The sequence below is a fragment of the Lampetra fluviatilis genome, chromosome 53 (genome assembly GCF_964198595.1).
Source record: "Lampetra fluviatilis chromosome 53, kcLamFluv1.1, whole genome shotgun sequence".
Lineage (NCBI taxonomy): Eukaryota > Metazoa > Chordata > Hyperoartia > Petromyzontiformes > Petromyzontidae > Lampetra > Lampetra fluviatilis.
In genome coordinates, this window is record NC_136327.1 from 1,487,190 (window position 1) to 1,508,383 (window position 21,194).

The window sequence follows — 21,194 nt, forward strand, 5'->3', positions numbered from 1 at the left end:
GCACAACACACTGGCACAACACACAGTACGCTGCGACGCCCTGCACGTGCAGACACCTTTATTACAACAACCTCAAATCACAATGTGCAAACGCGCAGCGCCACCGCCCATCGCTAGGCCCCCACCCCGCCCAACCGAGCTTCATTGGGGGGCAGAGGGGGGGAGGGGTTCACAGAGGCGGGGGGCGGGGAGGGGGTCCCTTGGCAAGAAATCGCGACACCGCCACCACGCGCCCCACGATCGAGGAGTGAAGTGCGGCGGAACACCGGAGGAGAGCGAGGCACGCCAATTTACAGACTCGCTCCCCCTCTTCTTAAGGACGTGCGCCGCGGACAGCGCAGTGGCTCCTGACGGCGAACAGATCCAACACCAGACGGCCTGGCACTCCACCACCACCACCAGTTTGGCACTCCACCACCACCACCACCAACCAGTTTGGCACTCCACACCACCACCAGCCAGCTGGGCATTCCACCACCTCCGATTAGCGTGGCTGGCTATGTAAGGTGAGAAAGAAGTTCAACGTGCATACACCGACGGTGTGGTGGTGCATGGGGAGTTAAGCTAACTGGGTCAGGGTTCAGCTTCCCTGGGCAACCTCTGACCCCACGAGCTGACGTGGACGCTCGGATCCCCAGTAACAGTTGCAGTCCTGATGCACGCAGCGAGTCCTGGCGAGTTCCACTCAATTCGAGCGAGTCCCCACCTAGTCCCTGTTAGTCCCTGTTAGTCCATATGGTCCCAGTGACACGGGCTCAAGTCCCTTACACTCCTACCCGGGGAGGGACAGAGGATGGGGTTGAGGTGGAGGAGGGGGGGGGGTGGGATTGTGGTCACGGGGAAGGAGTTGGGGGGGGGGTCATTGAGAATCGTCACCGCTGCCTCCACCGGTCTCCGTGGGGACGTTGACGGAGCCGTTCTCCAGCATGGGGGGCGTGCAGCCTGCAAGGGGGGAAAGCACAGACCCAATCAGAGGAGACACGTGTGTGTGTGTGTACACGAGACTCAATGAGTACCTGGTGCAGGGAGACAAAGGCGGTCTGGTGTGGTGCTGGCCACCCACCCTCTTCGGGTGCCGTGCCAGCCTTCATAGGTGCTCGCTAACAGCACTTGCTCCTACAGTCTGTTCAGGCTACATAGGTGATGTTTGTGTACACACTGTAACACACTGTGTAGAAGCTACCTGGTCTATCGCTCTGGGTGTTCTCGGCCCCAGTTCTGTCCTCCCTTCTCTATGCTTGAGAAACGTGAAGCCCTCTCAAGGAAGATCTGCGCCGGTTTGCAACATCCAGGCTGGCCCTGCCTACACGCTGCAACCTGGGTTTGAGCAGACCAGATTGTGCGAGGAGCTCACAGATCCTTGAGAGATCTGGACACAGTCTCATCAAGTGAGCTCTTCTGGCAGGCGAGGCTGCGTTGGCCGAATCACGTAGCCCGTATGCCCAGCCATCACATGCCAAAGCAGCTTCTGTTTGGCCAGATAGAGGCGGCTAAATGGGCGTAGCATGGGCTAGAAAAGAGTGGGAATGATGCAGTATGGGAGAATGTGGAGCCGAGACGACTTGCCAATCACTGGTACCAGCGGTGTCAAGTTCGGCCTCTGTGGAGGAGGCTCGTGAAGGACGCTACTGGGCAGTTGGAGGCAGTCGCCGGGCAGCAAAAACACAGTGAGTTGGCACAGTCGAGTGGCCACAGCTGATTCATCTGCCAGTCATCTCAGTCAGCCCCGTGGCACCTCGGTCTGTCCCGTGGCCTCATGCCAGCAGCGAGTCTTTAACACACCACGTGGCCTAAGTGCACCTAACCTGGCGCAAGAACCGCGGTGACATCACCGCCACTTAGTGGGGAAGGGCGTTCGTTGTTGTTGTGCATACACGTGTGTGTGTGTACATTTGTGTGAGTACATGTGGCATCTGCTCACACCCACGTGACCGCAAAGGGAAGCGAAACCCAGTAGCATCTGGGCTTCCTCACAAACATAAAAAAAACTAATTTTTTCCATTTGGCGTCTTCCGTAGAGCAGACAGTGGGGGGGATGGGGGGGGGTGGGGGGGAACTCAACCCACGCTCCACCCCACCCACCACTGCACAGCCCAGGGGGGGGACAGAGTGGTTAGCGAGTGTGTACACACACCCGTGCGTCCCCCGTGTGTGCCTGCGCATCCCTGTCCTCTGCGCGTGTCACCACACACACACAGAGAGAGACGTCCCTGTAAGAGTGCCACCCGGCGCGGCGTCCCCCACCTTTGCGCACGCGGATGGGAATGGCGACGATGAGGGCGAGGCCGATGAGCGCCAGCACGGCGACGCCACCCGGCACCGCCACCATGATGGTGCGGTAGAACGGCTTGCACTGGTCGCAGCACGGCACGTCTCTACAAGCACACACACACACGTGTACACACACACACACGTGTACACACACACACGTGTACACACACACACGTGTACACACACGTGTACACACACGTGTACACACACGTGTACACACACGCAACAAAGATCCCCCCCCTGGATGGCCTTAACAGACTGTCGGGGCAAGTGCCGTTAGCGAGCACCTATGAAGGCAGGCACGGCACACGAGGGGGTGGCCAGCACCATGGGTAACGAGGTGACAAGGATGGTGGCGAGTGTGGCGAGTGTGGCGAGTGTGGCGAGTGTGGCGAGTGTGGCGAGTGTGGCGAGTGTGGCGAGTGTGGCGAGTGTGGCGAGTATGTGTGGTAGGTGTGCCGAGAGCGGTGAGCGTACGACATGAGTGTGGGGAGCATGGCGAGTGGTGAGCTTAGGGCCGTACTTGCAAGGATGCAGGTTCTGTATGAGCAGCACTCCGAGGCCGTTTGACACCTTGTCTGTGAAGCTCATGGCTCCGTACACAAATGCGCCGCTTTCCTGTGCCACACACACAGCGCACGCCGCATTAACCTCCACATGCACACAAACCCCTATACACACACTACACACTGCACACACTATACATCCACAGCGCACGCATTATCCTCCACACACTACACACACAGCACACACAGCACACACACCGCAAACACTATACACTCGGTTTAACACGTAAGCTTAACACTACACACACACAGCATAAACATTACACTACACACGTACACACCCCCCTATGCACACACTACACGCACACTCCACAATACACACATTGCACACACTATACACTAAATACCACACATGCTTACACACACGACTCACACCACCCTAATCACATCATGGAGAGCAACGTGACGAGCATGGCGGGGGCGAGGAGGTGAGCGATAAGTCGCCGCCCCAATTAAGGCCGGCGAGCTTGGTGGGCAGAGACGAGGCGATGAGGCTGGTGGAGTGTGGGGCGACGTGGTGGAGCGACGTGGTGGAGCGACGTGGTGGAGCGGCGAGGAGGGGTGAGCGAGCGAGGAGCGAGCGAGGAAGAGTCACCGTGTTGGGCCCGATGAGGTCGGCCGTCATTGACAAGGAGGTGACGAGGATGGTGGAGCCCCCGACTCCGAGCAGCACGGCCGCCCCATAGACGGCATCGCCCCCCACGCCCAGCCACACCCAGTCGGCAAACACCAGCACCAGCACCAGGCCCAGGAAATAGGTCATCTGTGGGGGGGGGTCAACGAGTCATGGGGTCACAAGACACGGTGGTAACCAGGTCACAGGGGTCACGGGGCCATGAGAAGCATAGGGTCACGGGGTCACAAGGCAAGTATCCGCGATGATGTGAATGTGTATTCTTAGGTTTTTTCGGTAAAGTCACGTAGGTAAAACATCAAAATTAATGAAAATAAAATAAAATAAAACAATTTTTTTTTTTACCTACGTGACTTTACCGAAAAAACCTAAGAATATGATTCCTTGCAGTCACGAAAGCTTCAAATCTAGATGTGAATGTGATGATGCAAGGGTAATTATGAGTGACAATGTGGTGTGATGACACGAGTAATTGTGTGCTGACGGCGATGTGATGGTAGTGACGATTGTGATGATGCCCTCAGTTTCTGCCGGCGATGCAGCTGATTGTGATGGTGACGTGAAGGTCACGCATGTATGTAGAACTTCTTCCACACCATACGTAGCCAACCATGCTAATCGTAGATGCGGGGGAAGGACAACAAACTAAACACAATAAGCAGTTCTAAAGAAAATGACGTGTTGGTGACGTGATGCTGACGATGTCGCCGTACGTTTCTGCTCGCTATGCAGTTCACATGATAGTGGTGACGTGATGGTGATGTGATGGTGATGTGATGGTGGTGTGATGGTGGTGACGTGATGGTGGTGACGTGATGGTGATGTGTGATGGTGATGACGTGATGGTGGTGATGTGGTGGTGATGTGATGGTGGTGATGTGATGGTGGTGACGTGATGGTGATGTGATGGTGGTAATATTGGCGTACGTTTCTGCCGGCGATTCGATTGATGGGCTTCATGAGGAAGGAGGAGAGGAAGCCGCTCACGTACATCACCAGCGGGATCGTGGCGATGTAATTCTATTCACACACCGGGGGGGGGGGGGGGGGGGGGGGGAAGGGGGGGGGCACGGGGAGTCGGAACAATAATATATCTAGGCCACTTCATTACCGGCACCGATCTTCAACATTAACAACCACAATCGTCATCACCGCACCACCGCCACTCTCTCGCTGCTCAGCATCATTACCACCACCACCACTCTGTGTCTATGCGGTTGGGGGGAGATGAGGGGAGGTGGGGGAAGTAGCGGATGTGCGGGAAGGGAGGGGGGCGATTTTTTCAGTGAAGGGGAGGCAAGATGAGAAAGGTAGGATGTGGTGGGGGGAGGCCGGGGGAGATGGGGGAGATGGTGAGAGATTGGAGGAGGTGGTGCTGGGAGGTTGGGGGTAGGTGGTGGGAGGTGTTAGGAGGGTGATGGGGGTAGTTGGGGAAGGTGGTGGGAGTTAGGGGAGGTAATGGGAGATAGGGGGAGGTACACGGAGAGGTGGGGGGGGGGAGTTGGAGTGAGCTGGTGGAAGGTGTGGGAATTAGGGGGAGGTGTTACAGGGGGGAGGGGTGGGAATTAGGGGGAGGTGTGAGGGAGAGGTGTTAGGGGGAAGTTGAGGGCTTGGCGGGGGGTGGGGTAGGAGGAGGATTTGGGGGGGGGGGGGGTTCTCACCTTGTCGAGCTCCAGGCTCTCGGTGAGGTACATGGGGATGTAGGCCTGCGACAGGTTCACGATGAGCCTCGTGCACATGTACAACAGCGCCAGCTGGGGTGGGGACACAGTGGGGACACAGTGGGGACAGAGACACACGGGAACACAGTGGACATGGGGCACAGACACAGGGAGACAAGGAACACATGGAAACAAGACAACACACAGGGACAGGAGTGAGAACTGGAGGTGTGCGATGACTCGGCTTTTTAAACGCCCGATCGCGACGCCTTCTCAACCTCCCCCCCCCCCTCCTCCTCCTCCTCCAGTGCGACGGAGAACACGGGCAGCGTCAGGAGCCGGGGGCCAGACACGATGTCCGACGTTTCGCTCCACATGCCAGGAGCTTCTTTAGGAACCGAATGGAAAGAGGCTCCAGGCACGTCCTGCGAAAACGTCGGTACCGTCGCGCCGGACTGCGCGCGGCACAGCCCGAGAACACACGGGGGAGAGCGACGCAGCCCGTGCACCAGACTCTCCGCAGCGTTACTGGACTCACGCTCTCACCCTTAGTGGGCAGATCGACAAAACCACCCGCACTGTGCGGACGCCGCGCTGACCCGGCTCGGGTGTGGAACAGGGACATCACCGGACCGGTCCTCGAAGCCCTGGGACCCCGGGATAGCCGGGAACCTGGGACCACACCTGGTGGAAGGATGGCTCCTTCAGCCAATCGCTCCACTTCATGCGCATGGTGGAGCGCACGACGCCGCCCTGGATCAGCGGGGTCGCCTCGTCGGGCCGCTCGCCCTCCCCGTCGCCGCGGGGCGGCTGCTCCTTGGTCCCCAGGTGGAAGACGAGCGAGAAGACGGCGCCGATCGCCACGACGATGAGAACGAGGTTCTGGGGACGCGAGGAAATACACGAAACAAAGACCCAGAGGGCTCACGCAGAGAACCCGCAGCCTCACGAGGACACAACAGCAGCTGGGACCAAGAGCAAGCAGCGGAAGGCTGCCCCCCCCCCCCCCAAGCGCCGCCCCGTGGCGAGGAGGGATCGGTAACGCCGCGTTACCGAACCGGCGAAGGAGAGGGACACTTGTGCTGTGGACCGAGGTGGAGCGTTGGTGATCTGTAACGGTGGAGGTTGTGAACCGTGGTGCCGGACGGCGCCGAGTTGTTGCGGTGTCCGGCATAAGAGTGGTGGACTGTGGCGAGGTGGCGTGAGTGGGGCGCCTTCTGGCGGATTGTGGAGGTGGTGCCGTGGGGTTGCCTCGAGACAACAAAGCCGAGAGATTACGACCAAGGGCGGGGTGAAATCACGACTGTGCAAACCCTGCAGTGTCATCCGATTTATTTTGGCTCATGGTGGGGACGAGCTGACATCCGGGAGGACGTCCAACACGGCATCGGTGCATAGCGGTGGCCGATGGAACATCGTTTCAAGGTGCGAGCGAGTTCGGGAATGCGCTCAGGGGTAGGCGGCGTGGCGGTGGTTGCGCACGCCTGTAGGCCAGCACTGTCGAGGCGAGGGTCGGTGGATCGCACACATCTTGTGAAACTCCCTTCCACGTCGGCGTTGAGGTGGCCATATACCCTGGCTCTCCGAAAAGCAGTACACCAAGTGCACTTTAAGCCAAATTACCGGTGAAACGTAACGGGACTCTAATGGTAAATGTTGTGGGTTTACTCTCCAACACACCGGTGTTCTGTAGTAGGAACCAATTGGCACGCTTTTGTTTAGGCAACAAACCTTACTAGTTGGCTGTGTCAGGTGGTGGCGGGTTTAACGACACATTGATATTTACACGACCTAACCCAAAAAAACCTCTATTATGGATAAGATTTGTCGCGAAAGCCCTACATGTGAAACTAATCGCCAACATCGTCATTAGGGAGACAAAGGCGGTCGGGCGTCATGCTGGCCACCCACCACCTCGTGTGCCGTGCCGACCTTCATAGGTGCTCGCGAACAGCACTTGCCCCAACAGTATGTTCAGGCTATACGGGGGATCATTGTCTTTGTCTTGTGTTTTTTCCGGGCGCTCCAATTTCCTCCCAATTGTGTAGACACTCATAAGTGACTGGCTGAAAACATCTGGGATTAAAAACCCAATGCTGGACCCTACTAAAAAACACTCAGTGTGGCTTTCCTGGATAAATAATCAATGCATTAATGATTAATTATTGTGAGTTCGGGAATGCGCTAGGGCGTAAGCGTGCATACGTGTGTGTGTGTGTGTGCCCGGTGGTAATTTCTCGTGGGTTTTTGGATAAATTCCCCTTTTCCCCGCTCGCTGCATAGAACTAACCTACCTAGTAGAAACCCGTAGGGTGGTTTGCCTACAACCTGAAGGCAAACCACCCCAAGCACATGTCGCCGAGGAATCTAAAACTAAACTATTTTTTATTTTACCAGGTTAAGAAGCGCAAGTCTAGCAGCCTCCTGCTACGGTTGTTATCGAGCTAAATCGGGTCCACGGTGTCTGCGCCGTTACCCGCTCGGGCATTAAAGGCCTCCAATAAGTTCCCCATCCCGAGGGCGCTACTTGAGCCAGCACCTAAGACAGGGGGCCATAGAAGGCATCCAACTCATCAGCCTCGCTTGTATCTCTCCACTCAGGGGGGTCATCTTGTCTGGGAGCAAAAGTCACCACCGTTCCTCACTGGATGCCGATGGGGAGGCGAGCCCCACAGCAGAGGCTGGGACTCGCAGCTTCCCTCGACCTCGCCGCCATGCTCCCCCCTCCTCGGCCCCATCATTGTTTTGTTCAGAAGAAGAGCCACTCCCCGTTGCTTGTCAGTTTACTCCCCCGAGTGGCACACTTATCACCCCTTGTTTGTAACTGCAGCTCGAACCAGCCGACCGGACCTCCGATATTCCAGAGGTCCAGGCGGTACCAGTAAAGCTCCCGTACGGGGAATGACAGCAAGCACACACACACACAGACACACACAGAGACACACACAGACACACACACAGACACACACACAGAGACACACACACAGACACACACACAGACACACACACACACTGGCCGCACCCTGAAGATGGCGCCGTCCTCGGGGCCAAGGTCGGCTCCCAGGTCCTCCTTGTTGGCCTGGAAGTGGAAGAGCAGCCAAGCGATGCCAAACACCAGGATGTTGGCGCACACCGTGAACGCGTACCTGAGACACGGCACACCAACAGCACACGGTGAACGCGTCCCTGAGACACGGCACACCGTGAACGCGTACCTGGGACACGGCACACCGTGAACGCGTACCTGGGACACGGCACACCGTGAACGCGTACCTGGGACACAGCACACCGGCAGCACAGGTCACACTGGCGGCACGACACTCGGCACACCACGCAAGACACAGATCTCACCCCCCCCGGTTAGACTGAACAGACTGTTGTGGCAAGTGCTGTTAGCGAGCACCTATGAAGGCCGGCACGGCACACGAGGTGGGTGGGTGGCCAGCACCACGCCCGGCCGCCTTTGTCTCTCCAGTGGTGATGTTTACACACCGCTCCAGGTACTCATTTTTGAGGCAGAATCGACCTAGGGGAGGCCCAGGACCGGTTATGATAATCGTCACCGGTGTTGGTGGCCGTCGGCGAGAATCGAACTCGGATCACACACATGTGGTCGAGCAACGGAGTCGCCATCGAATGGCACCACGGCTCAACCGCAGCCAACACAACGAGACATCCACAGCACTCGACACAACGACACCCCACCGCTCGGCGCCCGGTCCCACCACGTTTGCGGCAGAGCCGTGGTGACGTCATACATCACGGCGGCGCCCAGGATCCGACAGGTGGAAGGTCACGGGGGACGTGAGAGGTGTGGTGGGGGGCACGTGAGGAGCGTGGGAAGTGTGGTGCTGGGGGGGGGCACGTGGGGCACGTGGGGCACGTGTGAGTACCGTGACAAGGCAGAACCTTGCGGAAGCGCTCAGGTCACGCGGCTGTAAACTTCACGTGGTGGCACTTTACTGTGCTTTGCGGAAATCATCACAAAGTTCTCACACCTCGCACGCAGTCCCCCTCACCACACCTCCACTCACGCCTTCACGTACGCACTTCAATCGCTCGCCGTCACCGCTCGCACGTGCTCACCCTCGCACCTCATCTACCGCTCACCCCAACCACCCCGCTCGAGTCTACACTGACCCTCATCTCCAACCTCACTCCACCACTCACATCTACCCTCACAACCCGGCCCTCACTCGTGCACCTACCCTCACGTGTAACTAACAGCACCCAAAGGTACGCTACTGCTCACAAACGGCAGGAAGGCGCGACCTCCATCCACACTCGCTTGCGAGCGCGTCACGTGGTCACCCGCATTGCACGAACAACGCTCCCAGCCTTCTCACGCCTCCACTCGGCGCTCTCCGACGTCGCCCCCTCACCTGTACGCGGTGAGCTCCACCTTCTCGCCATCGTTGGTGGCGAGCTCGGGGATGATGGAGAGGTGCGAGATCTGCGTGGCCGCCCAGCCGAACTGGAAGATGATGACGAGCGGCAGGAAGTAGAGCAGCTGCACGTACTCGGGCGTGAATTCCGAGCAGCCGAAGCAGCGCAGGAAGATGAAGGGGAAGGACACGAGCACGCAGACCGTGCCTGCACCCCACGCGCCACGCCGCCGTCACCGCCGCCACAATCACGACCGCCAACACCCTTCCAGCCACCCCGATCGCTGTCGCCGCCATTGCCCCAGACTGCTACCACCCCAACTACCTCCCCAACTGCTACAAGCCGTCCTGGTGGTCCCAGGATCACCCTCTTGTTGAGTGAGGTAGCTGCTGCTGCTGCTGCTGTCGTCCTGGGTAATCAGTAACTCTTCTGGGGACATCAAAAGTCCCATGTTTTGTCGGTTTCATCATAATAATGATGGTGGTAGTGGTATGCCACTTAAGACATTGATGCATGCACAAGTCGCTCTCCGCTCCTCCACTATTGAGAGATAGTGTTCTTCCTTTTCCCACGAAGAGGTGGCAAAAACCCCACCTGTCACCAGCACACCAACCACAACCATCGCTACCACCATTGCCATCTTCACCTTCGAGGCACGGGGGCAGAACGAAACGCCTGGCAACGAGCGTGCGACGGGGAATATTGTCGCAGCTGGAGGGGCGGTGACGTGTCCCAGCGGGAGCACCGTTCATCGCTTGTTGAAGAAGTTCGTGGTTCGAATCCGGCAGGCAGCCCTGGTTAATACTGCCGGTGTATTAACCGTAAACATTACGACACACCGAAAAAATAAGAATAGGATTTACCCTTTCTGGCAACAAAACAGTTGTTAAGATGTTCAAACACCAAATATAAACTTTTTGCAAGGAATTAAGTCTGCATTAACCACACGTACTTGTGGTGAACATGCAAACACAACATGTTCTGATAATATATGGCATTGTCTTTGAAACCGATTGGCCTACAGCAGAGACAGCCTCGTCTCACCAGCGTCAGACCACAGAACGCCAAAAAAGTATTTGCCGTTCTCTCCTCTGGCTCTGCCGTAGGCCAATCAGTTTCAAAGACAATGCATCGATTATCAGAGCTTGTTTGTGTGTTCAACAGGTGTCTATTTGGTGTTTGAACATCTTAAAACCCGTTGTATTGCCATAAAGGGTAAACCCTATTCTTATTCATCATATTTTGATACTGGCAAAAAAGGTCCCATGAAATTACTATGTGCCGTCTGCTTCGCAATGGACAATAAAGATCCCGCCATGAAATTCTAAGAACAGTAGGTAATTGTGTACCGGCGTCACGATCCAAATGTGAAGAATTACTTACAAATTACTTGGCCCTTATGAGATACATTGCCACTACCGTAATAACTTGGCAGGGAAATAACATAGAAGCATTGCCCCGACTGTAAAAAAACACTTGGCAGGACCCTCCAAGCATAAGCATATTACACCAGAGCCCAGGGCACCCATAAGGAGTAGCTATGGTTAGGGTAACGCAATTCGCTTTGAGTGATTTGTGAACTTCCACAGAGACTAACCTCCAGAGCTCCATGGGCAGTCCTATGATCCGTATTTTGTGGATAAACTCACCTCAAAGTGTGATGCTGCGAGATGACCCAGGGTTATAATTCGATTAAATAATGTATTTCGTCTAATACAATCTGGCTCATGTGTATGGTCAAACTCGTTTGTATTGTGCAACGTCTTTGGTCAGTGCTGTTGCCTTGTTGCCTAAAGCGAATATTTGTGTAAATGTGTTTATTTTCAAGTCATAATTACTCAAACACGGAACATTTATTTCGCACGGGCAGGCCAAAGTGGGGAGCGTGAGAGGTTGATTGAAATCTGTGAATTGATCGACACATATCTAAAGAACCAGCTTACACAACAATCCTCATGATTGACCACCAGAAACTCCTACAGAGAGACCCACTGACTTACATGGAGACCCATAACCCTACAGAGACCCACAGACTTACACAGAGACCTAGAATTACAGAAACACACAGATTTATACAAAGACCCCACACATTTACTTGTAGACTCATAAGCTCACATACAGCCCCACAGAATTACATAACGATCCAACGACATACACAGATCGATATTTAAATAGACCAGTAGACCTACAAATATTCCCCAGAGTTCTAAAAAAACAGACCCACATACTATAGAGAAACGCCACTGGCTCCCACCAGCCACCGACTCAGATGACTGCCCAGATAAGCGCCCAACGAAGGTTAAACTCTCTTTGTCTTGAGGGGTATCTTGTCTCTGACCAGACGGAAAATACCGGCTTCCTGGAGTTAACACCTCATTGGGGTCTCACGGGGGGTGGATTCTGTTCCATTGGGGTTCATGTCTCTCTCATGGCTGGGGTCTAACAGGGGGGATTTATGTTTCCCTGGGGTCCCCAAAACCCCTCTCTGGCTAGGGTCCCACAGGTGAACCTTGTTCCACTGGGGGTCATTATTCCAATGGGGTACCTGTTTACGCACCTCCAATGAGCACGGTTGGCTACGTATGGTACGAAAGAAGTTCAACCGACGTTCCACTGTTATCCCCGTACCTAAGCCAGCTTGGGTCCCACTCGTGCCCCCATCCCACCGATGCCCTCCATCCCATCCCCTGAGCGGGTCTCAGTGAGTGCCTCTATCCCATCCCATCCATCTGAACTGTTCGGCTCCCCTCAACCACCAGGTCGTGCCACCCACCAAAGATTCCCCGTATAGCCTTAACAGACTGTAGGGGCAAGTGCTGTATAGCGAGCACATATGGAGCCCCGAACGGCACACGAGAGGGTGGGTGGCCAGCACCACGCCCGGCCGCTTTTGTCTCCCGAGTGGCGATGGTTTTTGCACTTCCCACCAGGGACTCAATTGAACCGGAGTGGACCTCGGGGAGGAGGACAAGGACCGGCTTAGAGAATGTTCACTGGCGTTAGTGGCCGGGAGCGCGAAATCGAACTCGGGTCGCCCGGCCACACAACCGCCCCCCACAGAGACACACCAACGCAGCCCCCCACAGAGACACACCAACACAGCCCCCCACAGCGACACACCAACACAGCCCCCCACAGAGACACACCAACACAGCCCCCCACAGAGACACACCAACGGAGCCCCCCGCCCCCCACAGAGACACACCAACACAGCCCCCCCCCGCCCCACAGAGACACACCAACACAGCCCCCCCCCCCACAGAGACACACCACACAGCCCCCCACAGAGACCCCCCCCACAGAGACACACCAACGCAGCCCCCCACAGAGACACCCCCCCCCCCACAGAGACACACCAACGCAACCCCCCACAGAGACACCCCCCCCCCCCACAGAGACACACCAACGCAGCCCCCCACAGAGACACACCCCCCCCCCCCCCACAGAGACACACCAACGCAGCCCCCCCCACCCCCCCGGGCATCGCTTACCCACGAGGTGCCACGACTTTCGGCGTCCGTAGGCGCAGGCTGCGAGCGAGCGGTCCGACTCGTAGCCGATGAGCGGCGTGCAGAGGCCGTCAGCCGCCTGGCCCACGGCGAGCACGACGCCCGCGGCCGCGTTGCTGAAGCGCAGCACGTTGTGGAAGTAGACGAGCAGGTAGGTGAACCACATGGACGCGCACAGGTCGTTCAGCACGTGACCCACGGCGTAGCACAGCTTCGTGGAGGCGCTCAAGGGGGTGCGATCGGCCATGGTCGTTGGTGGTGGTTGTAGTGGTGGTGGTTGTAGTAGTGGTGGTGGTGGTTAGTAGTAGTGGTGGGTAGTAGTAGTGGTGGTGGTAGTAGTGGTGGTTAGTAGTAGTGGTGGTTGTAGTAGTGGTGGTGGTGGTAGTAGTAGTAGTGGTGGTTAGTAGTAGTGGTGGGTAGTAGTAGTGGTGGGTAGTAGTAGTGGTTGGTGGTAGTGGTTGTGAGTAGTAGTAGTGGTGGTTCGAGTGAGTGAGTAGTCGGCGCTTCCCCTGGATTCACAGCGCACCTAGCCTGGCACAAGCGCGGCGTATGGCTATTGGCGGCGGCTGCTTGCTGCTGTAGCTGTTGGTGTCGGTGATGTCCCCGTGGTCCCGCCGTGAGAACTGAATTCCTCTCCAGAGGAGACTCGTCCACCGATTACTTTTGAGACCCCCTCCCCACAGCTGCCCGCTGCGCGTCTCCTCACAAACCTTCCTCAGCCGAGGCGCTTTTATCGCCCCGTGGTCGGGTGACGAGCGTGATGCTGCTGATGCTGCTGCTGCTGTTGTTGTCGAGACGACGTCCTCATGCCCGTGTGACCGCCTCCGCTACTTCGCCAGGGGAGGAGGAGGAGGGAGGGAGCGAGCGAGGGAGGCGGTGCAGGGTCCGCGCCCCGGTCAATGAATGACGGAAACCCGCGGCGCTCCGGAGTCGGAGACCCCTCGGACCCGGCGCGTGACCGCGGGACACGCGCCGCTCGTGACCGGCCCCGGGGGGGGGGGCGGAAGGAACCGGGGTCCCCAAAGGGGTCCGGGGGTATGAGGGAGCCCAAGTTGGAGAGGTCCCCGGTCTGCGGTGCTGGAATCTTGACGTCTGCGGGTCCTTGTAGGGAGCTGGCAATCGGGATCGCGGTCCCTAACGAGGTCTCCTCCTATCCGCACGAACCCTGACTGGGAAACCCCACAACTTAGTCGGGGGGCTCGGTGACTCCCGGTGCCCCTCAAAGTCCCCGGCGGGCTGGGGTCACCCTCAGCGGGTCGGGGATTCAGGCGAGCCGTGGGGGAGCGCGGGTCTCAGAGAGAGACCAGGCCGCATCCGCCACCGGCGTCGCGTGCTCGTAGGCGGGAACCTTATGACGTCACGTGTTTATGGGCGGAAGCAACGTGAGTGACGTCACGCGCCCAAATTGCTACGTGACGTCATCCGCCGATGCCCCGCTCTCCTGTGACGTCATCGCGCCAAGGGTAATTTAAATATAGAGGCAAAGGCGCAGCGCTTCAATGTGAGACGTCTTTAAGAAGAAGACGGTTGGTGGGCACTGTGTGCCCACACAGAGAAGAGGGTCGGTGGGCACACGCCACACCGACTACACTGCCGTGCACCCATCTGACACCTGCAGCTTGCACCATTGCTTCGGCCGAGCGATCGAACGATCTATGGGGAGCATACACGTCCAGTCGCAACCATGGATGTCTGCCGCCCACCACGTAACCCCCCTGTCAATAAGCGGCAGCAGCAGCAGCCTATAACACCTGTTATGCATGGCGGTTGTCCGTGCCAGCACCTTTACAGCCGCATCCCCTCCCTGCCTCCGAATCAGCCGGAACGCACCCGCCGCGTTCCCCGCAGATGTCGGAGGCTCAGCAGGACTCGAGCCTGGAGAGCGATGAGTGAGCGGCGAGCGTGAGGACGGCCACACACACTCTGCTTGAAGCCAGAGTTCAGCTGCCGCGCCGGGAGATCGACGCGAAACCGGCGACTTCTGCAGCACTCCAAGTCCATCGTGATCCTAGCCATGGCACCGCGCTGTGTAACTCCCATACGCAGCGATGTTGACACACCACACCAGCTACTCATTTGAGGCCGAGTCGACCAAGAGGAGACCCAGGACCGGTTCAGATAATCGTCACCGGTGTTGGCCGTGAGCGGGAATCGAACTCGGGTCGCCGGGTTTGTAGCGCAGGGCGCTAGCCGCTACACCACTACACTACCGCTCCCCACGCTAACCGCTAAACCCACCCATGCACTACTACCACTCACCTGCCTACACACCAAGCCGCTCACCTACCTACACAATCACTCACCCGTCCACACCATCACTCACCACTTCACGCACGCCGCTCACCTGTCCACCCACACACCACCCTCACCTGGCCACACCTCTCACCTGTGCACACCTCTCACCTGTACACACACTTCACCTGTACACACCTCTCACCTGTACACACACTTCACCTGTACACACCTCTCACCTGTACACACACTTCACCTGTACACACCTCTCACCTGTGCACGCTCCTCACACGTGTCCCTACACACCGACTTGCCTGTCCACACACCGTGTGAGTCGATGGGTCTCTCCCGTTCCTAACCACACACACACCCACCACTCACCTGACCACACACACACCCACCACTCACTTTCCGTACCACGCTCACCTGTCCGCACACACACCCCACCACTCACCTGCCGTATGAATGTCCATATGTTGAACTTCTTTCGCACCGTACGTAGCCAACCGTGCTAATCGCTACGCGGCTTCACCTTTCCACACAACAGCACCCACCCCACCACTCACCTGCCCGCGACCCCGCTCACCTGTGGGCACGCACTCACCCCCGGCGGGCTCACCTGTACGCGGTGAGCTCCACCTTCTCGCTCTGCGTGTGCGCGAGCTCGGGGATGAGCGCCAGGTGAGACACCTGCACGGCCGCCCACGCCACCTGGCTGAGCACGATGAAGGGGGCGTAGTAGCCCAGCAGCGTCCCCTCCTGGGGGGCCAGCCCGCACGCGAGGCACGACGCGAACGTGAAGGGGAACGTGAGCGTCAGGAGCACCGTGCCTGGCACCACGGCGGCGGTGGGGGGGGGGTCGGAGGGACGGACACGATGGGGGGGGGGGGGTAGAGGAAGGGGGTTACGGAGGCATGGGTTTGGTGGAGACACGGGGTGGTGGGAGGGGGGTATGGAGGCAATAGGAGGGTACGGGCAGTGGGGGCAGTGGGGGGCACGGGGACACGGAGAGATGGGGGAGGGGTGTGGCGTAGGGGACACGGGGTGGGGGGTGATAGGAGGAGAGGGTCGCGGGTATAAGGGGGGGGGCACCGGGATGGGATACGGGGGGGGGGACACGGCGGGAAAAGTGGGGGGATCCTGGGGGGAGGGGGGGGGAGACGTGGGGATGCACGGGGGAGAGAGGGGGACAGGAGAAGGCGGATCCTGGAGGGTGACACGGGGACATGGGGCGGGCATGGGGGCATCACAGGGATGGGACGCGGGGCGAGTGGGGGGGGGGTTACGCAGGGTCAAGGGGATACGGGGGGGGGGTCAAGGGGATCGGCGTTTTGGGGGGGTGGACACAGAGCTCCTCCTTGGGAGTGGCGCCTAGACGTGAGCTGACTCATACAGACCGAGGGAATTACATTCCTTACCGAGAGAGTCGTAGCCCGACGCAGAGAGTCACGCGTAGGCTCACAGTGGTGGACATACTCTGGTGTACATTGAGACCCACAGACTCACCCCCAGATCCATAGACTCACAGAGAGACCCATTCAAGAGCCGAATGGCTCACAGGGCTATACCACATAAATGAAACTGAAACATAGACTTATACATCGACCCATCGATTCACACTCGCCGTTTGCCCGTCCAAGGACGGGTGTATTGCAGTAAATCTGAAACTTGCAAGCGAAAAGTAGAGCGCGACGTGATATTGATTGCATCCGTTCGTGTGAAATTTGTAAGGCCGTGGTGACACAGACCGATTTCATATTTTGACTAAAAACTTTCGTGGCTGCAGGAATTCATATTCTTTGGTTCTTTCGGTAAAGTCACGTAGATAGTAAAATAATAATAAAAATAAACTGAATAAAAATATTAAAACCACTAATGTACACTGTAGCCTGGTTCTTAATCGAAGTGAGTGTACTGGCGGTCTATAATGTAGACTGGAGCGTGGTTATTAAGTTTGGTGAGTGTACTGGCAGTCTATAATGTAGACTGGAGCCTGGTTATTAAGTTTGGTGAGTGTACTGGCAGTCTATAATGTAGACTGGAGCCTGGTTATTAAGTTTGGTGAGTGTACTGGCAGTCTATCATGTAGACTGTAGCAATGGTTATTAAGCTGGGTGAGTGTACTAGCAGTCTATAATGTAGACTGTAGCCTGGTTCTTAACCTGAGTGAGCGCACTGGCAGTCTATAATGTAGGTTCTTTCAGTAAAATTAGTTTTTCTTATTTTTCTAATTTTTATTCACTTTATTATTATTATTTTTCTATCTACGTCACTTTACCGAAAGAACCAACGATTATAGACTTATTTCATTTAAAAGTTATAATCCCTTGTTCATCACGACGTCCTTCTTACTTCGATGTCTCAACAGCCTTACGGAGATCGCGTGACGTGAGGGTTCTGCCTTTGTAGTGAGGGTTGTAAGTTGACGCTGAGGAGGGGGGAAGGGAGTGACGTCACCTGCTAATTAATATTAAAGGTGGGGTGGTTTCCATGCGGAGTGACGTCACCTGCTCATGATTATTAATGAGGGGAGCTGGTCGACGTTGATTGACGTCACGCACGGGACACACAGACATTGTTGGCTCAGTAGTAAATGTAGACACAGAGGCTCACATCGACTTACTTAAACACCCTTTCATAAAGAGGTCGATAAACTCACAGAGATACCCAAAGACGTACTTAGAGATCCATAGATTCACATTCAGACTTATAAATTGATTTACGTGCAATGAAGGTCTGTTGCCCGAAACGTCGTCTTCAACAGGGGTGCCAACCTCCCCCCACCCCCCCAACGGGTGACCCCCTCCCCCCGTTTCCCTCTCACCTCCAACTTCCATCTCCCCCCTCCATTCTCCATCAGCTCTAACCCCCCCCTCCCCACCAACCAGTAAACAAGTGCCCCACCATGCCCCCCCCCAATAAGTGTGTGCCCCACCCCCCCCTTCTCCAACACCACGTGCGCCACCATGGGTGGAGATTGCAGGGTGGCACGGGGGGGGGGGGCAACGCCCCGTCCAATACTTGGCACCTTTCTTAATTTATTTTAATAGTTTACAATTAAGATTTAAAAAATTTGCATGCGCCCGCGATTCAGAATGTGAGCGACAAAGCCAATCCCTGCCCCCCCCCCCACCATTTTCGAGGTCAAACTCCGCCTGTGCGTGCCACGCTTCCCCCAGCTCCCCACCCATTGACACTGCCCCGTCTCCAGGTCCCTCTCCACCCCACAGGGGGGCGCCTCCCATCTACCCCCCACCCCCCACCCTCTCTTGCGCCCCCCCCCCCCCCCCCACGTAACAGGTGTACACCGCCCTGTCTGCTATCCACACAGGTGCTCACCTCTCCTCCGACAGGTGCGCCAACCTCACAATCCCTACTCTTTGGTTCTATCGGTAAAGTCCCGTAGTTAGAAATATTTAATTTATTTCTACCTACGCGACTTTCCCGCCAGAAGCAAAGAGTATAAATTCCTGCAGTCACGAAATCTTCAAGTCAAGACTCCCCAGTCTCATCCCACCCTCCCTCCACATTCCCACCTCCACCTGCTCCCCCATTTGCCCCCTCTCCCATTAACTCCACACGCCCCTCCACCTCCCCCCCTCCTCACCCAGGAGGTGCCAACTCTTGCGTCGAGCCATTCCGGGGATCGCGGGCGCGCGGTCCGCGGCGATGCCGACGAGCGGCGTGGCGAGGCCGTCGGCCACCTGTCCCAGCAGCACGAGGAGGCCCGCGCCGGGCGAGCCGATGCCGGCCACGCCGTGCAGGAACGCGAGGCCGTAGGTGAACCACGTGGCGGCGCACACGTCGTTGAAGAAGTGGCCGCCGGCGAAGGCCAGCCTGGAGGCCAGGGTCATGCGGCCCAGGGGTTCGGTTGCAGGGGCCGCCGTCGTGGGCGCTCGGAAGATGGGGGTCCCATTAGGACCCCCCATTGTACGGGCGTTGATGGAGCAGCCGAAGCGATGGAGATGGAGAGGGGTGGGTCGGAAGGGACCTGGAGCCCTGAGGCTGAACCACACCTGCGCGATTAGATGCGCGACCCGAGTCGCTCCGACAGCCGGGCAACTTCAGTCGCCTGCGACTGCGCGCTCATGGATAGCGCGGCAACGGCATCGCTCCCCACGATTGCCTCGCAGATGCCCGAGTGCCGCCTGCCCCGACTCGCGAAATAAAATCGGCCGGCTTGCGCGCGAGACGTCCACACGCACGAGGCGATCGGCTCGCACGCAAACAACCAACCCCCCCGCCGCCGCCGTTCTCGCGCCGCCCGGTATCCCACTCACCCTGCGCAGAGGGGGGGCCCTGGATAGAGGGGCAACGGCGCAGTAGGGGACCCAAGAGGGAGGCAGGGGGAGGGGCTGCATAGAAGGGGCGGCGATTGGGGGGGGGCACTGGGCAGAGGGACGCGTCGATCAAATGCGAGTGGGCCATGGCGCGACTTCATTTATAGGAGCGCCCCCCCCATCCCGCCCCTTAGACCCCCTCCCCTCCCAATCTCCTCCCACCCCCGGAGCGCCTAGGGGGTAAAAGTGACACGAGTCCCCAGAATGCGCCGAGTTTGTTTGTTTGTCGAACTCGGCGCGAGCCTCTAATGAATCGCGCATCCTCGGCTCCGTGTTAATTGAGAGACGGGGGGGGGTGGGGGGAGGGGTTGTGGCTGGGGGGGGGGGACGTCCTCGGCCGAGAGGGTCAGAGGTCATTGACCGCCCTCCCTGCTCATTCGCCTCGCCATGGCCCGCGCTGGGCCCTCTACGCACGAGGCCCGTACGGCCGCAGACCCTCGGGAGGGCCCGGGGAGAGATGGTCACCCGCACGGGGCCCCCACGTCCGGGCCCTGGCAACTCAAGACGAGATCTCGGAGGAACTGCAACATTCACCCCCCACCCCACCCCCACCCCTCTAGCTATTAACTCTTTTTTTTACTATTAATATTGTTTACCAGGCAAGGTCCACTGACCTTCGTAGCTCTTTTTAATAAGCGACCCTGGCCACAAATGACAGCTCAACGAAGTTTCTTATCACGTGGAAATGTATAGCACCCAAATACTCTAAACGAGTGATGTTGGTTCTAGATGTGGAGGGCAAAACCGGAGGACCCGGAGAAAAATCCACGCTACCACGGGGAGAGAGAGGCACACAAACTCGAAATATACAGCAGGCGTGATGGTCGGGATCGAACCCACGACCTCCTGTAGACCAGGCGAGGGAGTTAACATCTCAGCGCTATGGGCCCCGGCAGAAACCACCATCATCACCACCAACACCCGAGGTGGATAAACCTTCGTGATACAGTACTATGCTTGCCAAGCACTCATAACTCTGCTGCACATTCAAAGGCCAAACATCCCAATGTGGCAGGACCCTTCTAATAACGAGTTCTGTCGGACGGAACACGGTTTGGCGCAGAAAACGTGGTGTGCTCAGCACGTGGTGAGATCAGAACAGTATGGTCTCTATGGGTCTCTATGCGAGTCTGTGGGTGTCTACAGGAGTCAATGAGTCTCTAATGAGCCTGTGGGTCTATGTGAGTCAATGGGTCTCTGTGTAATTCTGTGGGTCTCTATGCGAGTATGTTGGTCTCAGGGCCAGTCTATGGGCCTGTATATGAGTATATGGGTCTATGTGAACTCTGCCTACACACTGCACCAGGTACTCGTTTGAGGCTTAGTCGACCTAGGGGAGACCCAGGACCGGTTCAGATAATCGTCGCTGGTGTTGGCCGTGAGTGGGAATCGAACTCGGGTAACACCGGGTTCGTAGCTCAGCATAGCGATAACCACTACACTACCGCTCCCCATCTCATATCCAACCTCCCAAAAAGACTCAACAGTTACGTTTAAATTTGGACTTAAAGCTTTCGTGGCTGCAGGGATTCATATTCTTGGTTCTTTCGGTAAAGTCACGTAGAAGGGAAATAAATTAAAAAAAGTTTTATTGT

General features: G+C 57.2%; 2 protein-coding genes across 2 annotated transcripts; both read right to left on the reverse strand.

The window, feature by feature from the left end:
* Positions 1 to 30: 30 nt before the first annotated feature.
* MFSD12 (major facilitator superfamily domain containing 12) lies at positions 31 to 14,395 on the reverse strand. The gene is made up of 10 exons (XM_078879184.1): positions 13,010 to 14,395; positions 9,515 to 9,725; positions 8,155 to 8,278; positions 5,817 to 6,014; positions 5,133 to 5,225; positions 4,399 to 4,491; positions 3,433 to 3,600; positions 2,795 to 2,889; positions 2,245 to 2,375; positions 31 to 942 (listed from the first exon to the last, which is right to left on the reverse strand). Exons 1-10 carry the CDS (start codon positions 13,272 to 13,274, stop codon positions 860 to 862), a joined length of 1,461 nt encoding a protein of 486 aa, XP_078735310.1. The 5' UTR covers positions 13,275 to 14,395; the 3' UTR covers positions 31 to 859.
* A 1,463-nt stretch (positions 14,396 to 15,858) lies between these two features.
* LOC144949201 (major facilitator superfamily domain-containing protein 12-like) lies at positions 15,859 to 19,188 on the reverse strand. The gene is made up of 2 exons (XM_078879090.1): positions 18,867 to 19,188; positions 15,859 to 16,089 (listed from the first exon to the last, which is right to left on the reverse strand). Exons 1-2 carry the CDS (start codon positions 19,186 to 19,188, stop codon positions 15,875 to 15,877), a joined length of 537 nt encoding a protein of 178 aa, XP_078735216.1. The 3' UTR covers positions 15,859 to 15,874.
* Positions 19,189 to 21,194: the final 2,006 nt, after the last annotated feature.